Source organism: Echeneis naucrates, chromosome 6 (assembly GCF_900963305.1).
Source record: "Echeneis naucrates chromosome 6, fEcheNa1.1, whole genome shotgun sequence".
In the NCBI taxonomy this organism is placed as follows: domain Eukaryota; kingdom Metazoa; phylum Chordata; class Actinopteri; order Carangiformes; family Echeneidae; genus Echeneis; species Echeneis naucrates.
The window spans coordinates 16,346,745-16,356,665 of NC_042516.1; the positions used below are offsets into that span (position 1 = coordinate 16,346,745).

Genomic DNA, 9,921 nt, shown 5'->3' on the forward strand with positions numbered 1-9,921 from the left:
TATTTTTAAACATTCACCAATCCATGAATTGGAATTTCTTTAATGTGGCAGAAAGTTGTTTTGTTTTTTGTTTTTTCTTTTTCTGTTCTACATTTAAAAGCCTAATTTGTAGCAGGAAGCTGAAACTTAGATATTGCATCTGCTTCTTTACTTATCTGCATGTATCTCAGTCTAGCTGTGTATCTTTTAAACAAATGGGGAAAAAATGTAATAATGTATGCCTTTTAAAAATTAACTATCAATGATTTTTTATTTTTTTTTTAGTAAAGGTTAATAATTGGTAGACACTGTATGTGCTTATAGAATAGTATTTTTCGGGAGAGGGGGTTGATTTGAATTTCTCAATCTAATTGAATATGAATGTGTGTTTGCATGCAATGGTTTTAGTTTTCCTGCAGCAGTTATTCCTGTTCCTGATCTCTGCCATCATGCTGTGCCCTGTGCTGGTTTGTGCCGCCCTGCTCCTCCTGACGCCCCTCGAGCTCACCGAGGCTCGGGCTCTGCATCCATCCCCCGATGCTGTGCAGGTACGCAGGAAGGGGGGCAACATGGGGAAATACAATAGAGGGCTGATGAGAATTCAGAGTGGCTGAATGGACAACACAAAAGAATAGTCCAGAAGGAGGGCAGAATAATGAAATGTATCACTGATTGAATTATTCTCCCTCGTACACTCCCTAACAATTGAATTGAGTCTTTCCTTCCTTCTGCAGTTCATGGAGCAGTTTCTGGAGCGCTATAATGACCTTTTGACCCTGGATGACCTGGAGAACCTGTTGAACAGCCAGCCAGAGGAGCAGTCCACCTTCTCCTCAGGGATCAAAGCGGCAGAGTACCCCAAATGGGCTGACGAGCAGACCCAGCCGGAGACCCCCTGGCTGCGCCTGCTGAAGGGAGCCCTGGCCAACCAGAAACGGGCAGAACCAGACCGGTCCCGAAGGGGCTGGAATCGGGGCTGCTTTGGGCTGAAGCTGGATCGGATCGGGTCCATGAGCGGACTGGGCTGTTAGTGGAGAGAGGAGAGAAATAAAGACTGATGACGTCCTTCCTAGATTATGATGAAGGAACGCACACAGTTACCTGCAGTGAAGGATGTTTACGTGGCAGTATATTACTTGTAATGTGGTGTAAACCCGCAGTGAGGTTTCATCCAGCATAGATCAGATGCTTCACACTATCATGGCTGTTTAACAGGAGCTGTAGTTTGTGTTAAACTGAGTATTAGAACATATGCGCGATGTTTACATCAACATTTTTTTTATGTGCATTGGCACTTTATGTCTTTGTCTGCGTACAGTAAATTTTTGTGGTGTGTTAAAATCGGGTGGACATGAATCCCAATGACACCTGTAATTCCTTCTTGTTTTTTTTTTATGTATACTTATGATTTGCATGAATAAATGGATTTGACATTTTCTGTTTTCTGGTTTTGTGAGATTCATCATTCAGACTCAATTTAGCTGTCGTTTTTGGTTTTTTTTTTGTTTTTTTTTTTTTTTAACTCTTCAAAGAGAAAGCTGCATTTGTTCCCCAGCTCTCTTTGGGTGTGTGAGGACCCTCTGGTGATTATTTTCTTCTGGCATTACAGCAAAGTTCACAGGGCAAAAATAAAATCACCATGCATTATTCAGGGAAGCAGAAATAAATAATCTGGCATCTTCATTAGAGGATATGCAAATATGATGCAACCGTATATGTAATGGCAGTACTGGCAGTCCTTGTACCAGCCATGTGCCCATTTTTTGAAAACATGACATGAGCAACTTTTGGTCTCAAAAAAGAAACCAAATGAAAAAGTGAAAAAGGGTTACACTGCTCTTACAAACGTTCCTAATCACTGCGTACGAAGAAAGACCAACATGGCTGGTGTGATGTTTGTTTTCCTGCGTTCATTGTGAGACAGTGAGTGGTCCACTGACTGGTTCATGTTTTCAGCTTCTGCTAAACACTGGAAGTGTTAAAAACCTTCACCCACTTTAACTTCATTAAAAAAAAAAAAAATCTATTCATTTGTCATGACGAGCGTTTCACTCCGTCTGAGATTTTTGTGGACTTAATAATAGATTAAAACAATCATAACCTACAGTTTCATAACAATGACAGTAATTTCAGATGCATTATTTTGTACAGTAATTCGGGTAGTGTGTTTGAATTCCAAAGACTTCCTATAGTTATTTAGGTGCAGTTCGTTCCGACAGCACTAGATGGTGGGCTGAATTAACTGCCACAGCTGCCGTCTGGACTTTGTTCTGGGCTTAAATGCAAGATGGAAGTTGTACAAATATACCTGTGTGTATACCTCCTGTTTTTGCACAGATCATCAAGCTGAAATTCACACATTCTGCTCCGTCTGTATGTTTGTCAGAGTTAGAATTATTAGAAAATGGATGTGAATGATTATTAAATTTAGAGTATATAAAAAATACTATGGTAAAAGAGCATTGCTGTGTCAGAGAAATTGCATTAATTCTACGGTGGCATTTCCACTAAACTATACCAGCAGATTAGGGTTAGGGTTAGGGTTAGATATGGGTTAGCAGATATCCACATTTTTATTTATTTATTTTTTTTAAATAAATCTATTCTGCCTCCTTCCTTTCTAGAGTGAGAACGGGTTGACTGTTGTGATACAGCATTGAGTATTTGATCTGTATGAGGCAGCATTTACAGTACCGGGAGTAACACATAGTCCAAGTGTTGTCTAGCCAGCCAGCATCTAATCTTAGCCTGACCTTTACTTCCCCTCTTTGACCTTAAGCTGCAAAGCAGAGGCCAAGAGTGGCATGCATTCACTGAGGGTTGTGGTAGTTCAGCTATGCCCAGACCATTGGATTGCAGCCATCGAACCCACCAGCACAGTCGGGTTTTGGTACAGTGTAGCATGTCCGCTGGCCTGCAGCCAATTGTTCAACCACATGATCAGCTGATGTTTAATGATGAAATGCAAAGCACTAAATGTCATTGATGATCCAGTTCAATGATAAAGCACGCTGCACGTTCACGGTGGGCTGCCACAAATAAGGTTTCACTGTCAGGGCTACCTGTTGGCAAGGTCCGGTATGCAGCTGGAGAGATATTTCCAACAAGATTCAACTTGAATGATTGAATGACTCCCTGATTTAATCTGATGGGCTCATTATGCCCATCTAACATCCACATCAGGACTTTTGTTTGAAAGAAACACTGCTGAAAAATGAGTTTTTTTAAAAAGAGAATGAAAATAACTTGGACCAGTGAAGAGAGTTTATGTTCGAGCAGTATAAAACTTTGAAGGACAGCACTCGTCTTTGGACAGTGAAGTGTGTTTTTGTATCGGGGTCATTCATTTTTGAATAATCTGGAAAGAGGAGCTGATTTGCTTAGAAAGCTAGAAAATGACTCACACAGACTGAGGATGCCTCCTATGTACATACGTAATGATCATATTGCGTAACCAATACTCAACTTTTAACTTGTGCCTTTAGGAGATGGAGGTGTGTGTTTGAAAGTGAAGGGTCATGGTCCATGGACATTAAATGTCAGAGTCAGACGACAGAGATTTGATCCCCCGTTCGCTCCTTCTGTGTCTCAGTCTCTGTGTTTCCTGAGAAGGTCAGTGAGGGACCCCTTCTCTTTTTTCAGTCCACTACATGAGGCCCTTAACATCTGATGGAGGGGGGGGGGGTCTGGTCCATTTAACTGAAATGCTGTAAATTAGGCAGATTACTCCCAACCTTTCGGCCAATGATATACATCAGCTCTGGGATGATAAGACAGAAGTTTCCAAGCCGTTTCGTGGAGCAGGCCGCGCCGCATGCCTCCCTGCAGGCTGCCGACCTTGACATTCAGAAGGGGGCGGGGCGTAGAGCACCGATCATTATGGAGTGGGCGTGGCTTGACGCTTCGGGCCGTGATAAAAGCACTCAGCTGCACCTCTTCTTCCCTCACTCACACCCGGAGTCGCAGGACAGACAGAGGAGTCTCACAAACGGTAAATGGCATGGCTGCGGACGTGAATGAAGCCGGGGGGGGGGGTTCAGGAGCTGCAGGCCTCACTAAGCAGATCCGGATCACCTGCAGACAGTCTGCACCGGTCTGACTGAGCCTCGTTTGTAGTGAACAGGCTCACTAAGCACAACTAGATCCACTCTGCTTGGGATTGCTGCTTTAAATATGAGATTGCTTCTGAAGGTTTCAGGTTTTTATCATGTTAAGAGTTGCAGTCATATCTGAGCAGCAGAGGAGAATTAAAAACTGCAGACTTTTCATGTGAATGGTTTTAACTGTGGTCACTGATAACTTATCAAGTCAGTGCTGATAAATTGCATCATATTTATGACACCATAAATGGTGAATTATCAATTTTTCTAACAGAAAACATTGTTTTTATTTCCCCACTCTCTCCTTCCAGAGGACTAAACCAACCCAGACAAAATGGTGAAAGTTGGTATCAATGGGTAAGAGATTATTATTATTATTATTATTATTATTATTATTATTATTATTTTATTTTTTTCATCAAACTTCAACAGCTCTAACTCACATTTTTACAACCTTTTAATGTGCACACACACACACACACACACACATAGTTATTTCTAATATAAACAACATAAAGGAAGGTGACTTTCAGACTGACAGTCAGATGCTGAAGACAGCTAATAGTTTAAAGAAGCATTTTTTTTAAATGTTCACTATTGGCTAGCTGGTGTTTTCATGATTAGAGTTCCAGCTTCAACCTTCTTGGCCCGAAGAGCTGGACAAACTGCATTAACTTTGAATTAATGACACCATCTGCCTACTGAGGAAGGAAAAATGTTTAATAGTATGCACATATCCACACACACACACACACACACACACACTGCTGTTCTTGTGTTTTTCTTGAGCTTTGAACTTTGGCCACCAACAGATAACAATGTAGGCAGTGGCGTCTGCATAGAGGCCATCCAGCAGGGGATTTTTTTTGTTTTGTTTTTTTTTTTTTTTCTCCTGTGTATTTGGAAGTGGATGTTTGTATCCTAAATGTTATGCTACACACACACAATCTGACGTTAAAGTCTGCCTATCCATCTCATGGATGTGTTCTTTATCTGCCTGCCCCTCTTCCTCCTCCTCCTCCCCCTCTCTCAAAGGACAGAGTGTATCTGCAAGGATTTTGGACTCGTGGTTAAAAAGTAACTCAGCTGTTAGTCCAGCAGTGCTCTGCTGTCATGGGATTACCAAATTGGGGGGGGAGTCATTTTCAACTTTAACCCCCCAACAGAGGAGAGACTGAACACTGTGCAGCCATAAACCCTGCTACACACACCTCCCTCTGCCCCTCCTCCTGAACCCTGGCCTTTCCTCGGCTGTGGTTTCAGGTCTCCGGGGGGGGAGGGGGGGGGTTATATACCCCACGCAAAAGAGAAAAGGCCAGAGCCATGATGTGCTGAAAATGAAGTGTCAAACCCAAATTCACTTTCATGCTCCTTATGTCCATTTAATATGGACCTGAGGTTTCACAGCAACTCAGCAACATGACTGAATCCATCAACCACTGATTTTTGGTTGGACATTCACGGTGACACACCACCACCTGGAGGTCAGACTAAGAAACAGCACTGTTCCTTTTCAGATTTGGCCGCATTGGTCGTCTGGTGACCCGTGCTGCTTTCCACTCCAAGAAGGTGGAGATTGTGGCCATCAATGACCCCTTCATCGACCTGGAGTACATGGTGAGTCGAGATCATTTGAAATATTTGGCATCAATAATATTTAGGGATGTGATTGAACTTTATGATGGGGTGTAAATAATTTGTTTCCACATGACAATCAATGCATTGACTAGGCAAATGTATCTTGTCTATGAACGCTTCTCAGCAGACCTCATCAGCCTATCTCTTCTTCAGGTCTACATGTTCAAGTATGACTCTACCCACGGCCGCTACCACGGTGAGGTCAAGGTTGAGGGTGACAAGCTGGTCATCGATGGACATAAGATCACAGTTTTCCATGAGTGAGCTCGCTTTGTCTTTTGTATGAAGCCACCAACACTTTCATTGTTATCTAGAAAGACAAACATCTGTTCCCAAATCTACACCGCAGGAGGACATGAAACGGCATTTATTGGGACTCTGAAACCTTTTTGCTCTCTTCTTGCAGGAGGGACCCCACCCAGATTAAATGGGGTGATGCTGGTGCTGAATATGTGGTTGAGTCCACCGGTGTCTTCACCACCATTGAGAAGGCCTCTGTATGTACCCAGTCCACTCTTCACCATATTGTCTTTTTTGTTTCTTACCTTATGACACGTGATGCATGACCTGCAACTGGTGGCTAAAAGGAGGTGTAATTGGATTTTTTTAATGAAACATTTCAGGCTCACTTGAAGGGTGGTGCCAAGAGGGTCATCATCTCTGCACCCAGCGCTGACGCTCCCATGTTTGTCATGGGCGTCAACCATGAGAAGTATGACAAGTCCCTCAAGATTGTCAGGTAAGAGTCTCAAAGTAGGTCAAGCTGTTTGTTTGGTCGATCAACTTATGCATATTTAAGGGAGCGAAAGCAACCAGGATTAAAGTTTAGGACTGTAATTTGATTCTGAAGCCTGCCATGATCTCACAGATGTGGTTTATTTTCCTCCACAGCAACGCCTCCTGCACAACCAACTGCCTGGCTCCCCTGGCCAAGGTCATCAATGACAACTTCGGCATCATTGAGGGTCTGATGGTGAGGATTAAACCTGAGAACAATCGGGCAGAGAAATGATTAGCAGTCCCTAAAACCAGATTTAGACGAAGTCAGAAGGGTGGTGGTTGGGGGGTAAGCTTTATTTAATCATCCTCTGTTCCCTTCCTCTCTGTGCCTTTTCCCATCAGAGCACAGTTCATGCCATCACTGCCACCCAGAAGACTGTGGATGGCCCCTCTGGCAAGCTGTGGAGGGACGGCCGTGGTGCCAGCCAGAACATCATCCCCGCTTCAACTGGTGCTGCCAAGGCTGTCGGCAAGGTCATCCCTGAGCTTAACGGGTCAGTAGCAAAAATACTCGTCTGTGCTTCACGCAGATGGTTAATTGGTACTTTCAATGTGATGAAGGTTTAAAGTGAATCCAATGAATTTAGTTTTTGATCCACTGTTTGGTTTTTTTTTTTTTTCACAGCAAGCTGACCGGCATGGCCTTCCGTGTCCCCACTCCCAACGTGTCAGTGGTCGACCTGACAGTTCGACTGGAGAAACCCGTGAGTGCATCAAAGACATTTCTAGCGTGCTGAAGACTTTGTTCCACCTGAGAAAGGACAAATCCTATCAAAAACCCAAAAGCGGCAACAAATTTAAAAGTACAGCTCGCAGTGTGGGGGACACGTTTATTTTGAGTCACTACTACAGGAATCCGATTAGTACTGCTAACTATTGTTCTAAACCAAGAGCATATTGGCTTTACGCTTTGCTCCTGCGTGATTATACCAATTTTTAAAATCAATAGTATTCAGCTGTTCCTAGAATATGAACAGATTTGCTCATGAATGATGGTGTTAAATCATCTCTTGTGTTTTGTGGTGATTCATCAATTAAGGAAAAAAAAAAAAGCAGTGTAATACATCTTGGCTTTGAAAGCTTTAACCCAAAATCTTCAGGAGAAAACACACAAACAAAACCTCCCCTTCTCCCCCAGGCCAAGTATGATGACATTAAGAAGGTTGTGAAGGCTGCAGCTGATGGACCCATGAAGGGCATTCTGGGATACACAGAGCACCAGGTATGTTTGAGTTAACCTCTAACTGTAGCACTCTGTCCATCAGCTCAGCTGTTAATGTTGCGCGCTGTCCTCCCTCCCTCCCCTGAAGGTTGTCTCCACAGACTTCAACGGCGACTGCCGCTCCTCCATCTTTGATGCTGGTGCCGGCATTGCCTTGAACGACCACTTTGTCAAGCTGGTCACATGGTGAGCCTTTTTTTTACGGGGTTTGTATGTTGTCATGTTTGTTGCGATTGATGTGCGATGACTAATCTTTGGCCCCTGTCTTCTTTACCAGGTACGACAATGAGTTCGGCTACAGCAACCGTGTCTGTGACCTGATGGCCCACATGGCCAGCAAGGAGTAAACCTGCCAGCCAATCAGCTGTCACTGCACTATGACACATCACCCAAACTCTCCCGAGTCCAGAGTTGTACATTTACAATATGACATTATATTATCTCTAACTCTACCTGGTTCCATCTGATAGTCGATGCCATTATATGTCCGAGGAAAGGTTCCACTGAGAGCAAATGAAAATTTAAATTGGTGACCAATTACTACTTTTCTTTTTTTTTTTATTTGTTAAATTCCCAGGTCTGTTCTTGTATGAGATGGAGTGAAGGTGTGAGAGTCTTTGACTGTCTGTAGTACTGAAGTACTGCAGTCAGTGGTGGAATAAAGTCCTCTTTGTGAGATCCACATCTTTCTTTTCTCTTGTCACTACAAAGAGCAAATGTCATTAATGCTTCTACCACTGGTTGGATTCTTATTTGGTCGACTCCAGGTGTCAACATCAACTGGTCAAACCACTCCCAGATTATTTCCTTTAGCTCCATTAGTCCATAAATGTCTGCACAAAGAAACAAAAATTCTAAGTTTGTAAATGTGAAACAAAACTGCAATTAACAATACTATCTAGAAGGAGTTAGGAGGAAGGGGATGGAGGGTGAGGAAAATGGTGAAGGAAATGTAAGATCCGGTCAGAGGATTTGGGTTAGAAGAGGTAATAGCAGCTGGGGGCCCAGCAGGGAGAGCTCTCAAGATAGACAGACTCTACGGAGAAGCAGAGGAAGAAATCCAGGAAGGGGAAGTGTATTTAAGTGGAGGGTGTGGCCTGTTTCAGCCTCTTTGACACCATGCAGTTAGTCCAGGTGAGTTGGCCTGTGTAGGTGTGTTGGGTTTGTTTGATTCTAGGACTGTTCAGGTGAGTTTAGTTGCTGAATCTGCTAGTGTAGCTTGTATTGCCTCCACCTCCTGCACCCTCTATACTTTCATGCCCCCTACCCAAAGCAGGGTCTGTATCCCCACCCCGCTTTCACTGGTGCAGTTGGTGAGAGGTCAGAGTAGTTGTCAGTGGTGCTGTTTGAGATGGTTGTCTTTGTGAGGAGCGGTGATGGCTGGCAGTAGGGGGTGACTCTGGGACGCCAGTGTTCACGGTCCAGCCTCCTGGAGGTGTTGTGGGCCTAACTAGACAAAACACCGACAAAAGGAGGTTCCCACCTGATGACCCCAAAGACATGATAGTTATCACTACTCGCTGGCCTGTAGGGCACATAGAGCAGGGTGAAAGTTTGTTGCTAGGAAGGTAAACACTGAGTCTGATCCATTTCTTTTTTTTTTTTCTTTTTTTTTTTTTTTTGGCACAAGTTTCTTGTGTTTTCTCTAAATAGCCATTCATATTAGTCTGTTTACCTAAAACCACTATAATGCTGACTGCTAAATGCATGTCAAATGGTATATTTTGTGCGTGAATAGTCACAAAAAATTAAGCATTAAATACCCTTTTCTCTTGACTCATCCCAATCCAGCTCATTTGCCCAGGCAGAGACAACATGAGTACAACAACAGTGCTTGTTGCCTGAATACAAAACACTTCACACTCACCTGAACAACAGAGAAATATGCTTGACAGAAAGGAGGCTGAATTATACAGCAAATGAATGGTGCTACAGATTAATAGATAACCCACTCTGCGCTGCCAGACCTGCTCCTTTGTCCATAATTGGTTTTTCTGTCAATAAAATGTTCTGATGCACACTGAAAAAACACTTTTTTTGGCTTAAAATCACAGCGAGCACCTTTTTTTTTCATAACTTCCAGGTATAGTATTCTTCAGTTTCAACCATTTTAGGGCTGACACACGAAGTCAGAGTGCTGTTAGCATACATTCACACACACAGAAGCAGGGAGAATAAAACCCTTCCCTCCCTCTGTCAGCC

At 43.3% G+C, this 9,921-nt stretch overlaps 2 protein-coding genes across 2 annotated transcripts; both read left to right on the top strand.

Annotated features, from left to right (window-relative positions):
* Nucleotides 1–428: 428 nt before the first annotated feature.
* nppcl (natriuretic peptide C-like) lies at nt 429–1,010 on the top strand. Its single transcript, XM_029504146.1, has 2 exons — nt 429–527; nt 714–1,010. The coding sequence occupies exons 1-2, from the start codon at nt 429–431 to the stop codon at nt 1,008–1,010; spliced, it is 396 nt and encodes a 131-aa protein (XP_029360006.1).
* A 2,904-nt stretch (nt 1,011–3,914) lies between these two features.
* gapdh (glyceraldehyde-3-phosphate dehydrogenase) lies at nt 3,915–8,401 on the top strand. The gene is made up of 12 exons (XM_029504096.1): nt 3,915–3,970; nt 4,391–4,436; nt 5,597–5,696; nt 5,871–5,977; nt 6,124–6,214; nt 6,341–6,456; nt 6,609–6,690; nt 6,840–6,991; nt 7,123–7,201; nt 7,636–7,719; nt 7,808–7,905; nt 7,997–8,401. Exons 2-12 carry the CDS (start codon nt 4,414–4,416, stop codon nt 8,064–8,066), a joined length of 1,002 nt encoding a protein of 333 aa, XP_029359956.1. The 5' UTR covers nt 3,915–3,970; nt 4,391–4,413; the 3' UTR covers nt 8,067–8,401.
* The last annotated feature ends 1,520 nt before the right edge of the window (nt 8,402–9,921 follow it).

What these genes read in the sequence shown, in the direction of transcription:
- nppcl (XM_029504146.1), top strand. Translation starts at nt 429, where the DNA reads ATGCTGTGCCCTGTGCTGGTTTGTGCCGCCCTGCTCCTCCTGACGCCC. An exon ending in CATCCCCCGATGCTGTGCAG is followed by an intron (nt 528 to 713) that starts GTACGCAGGAAG and finishes TTCCTTCTGCAG; the next exon opens with TTCATGGAGCAGTTTCTGGA.
- gapdh (XM_029504096.1), top strand. Translation starts at nt 4,414, where the DNA reads ATGGTGAAAGTTGGTATCAATGG. An exon ending in GTGAAAGTTGGTATCAATGG is followed by an intron (nt 4,437 to 5,596) that starts GTAAGAGATTAT and finishes GTTCCTTTTCAG; the next exon opens with ATTTGGCCGCATTGGTCGTC. An exon ending in CAGTTCGACTGGAGAAACCC is followed by an intron (nt 7,202 to 7,635) that starts GTGAGTGCATCA and finishes CTTCTCCCCCAG; the next exon opens with GCCAAGTATGATGACATTAA.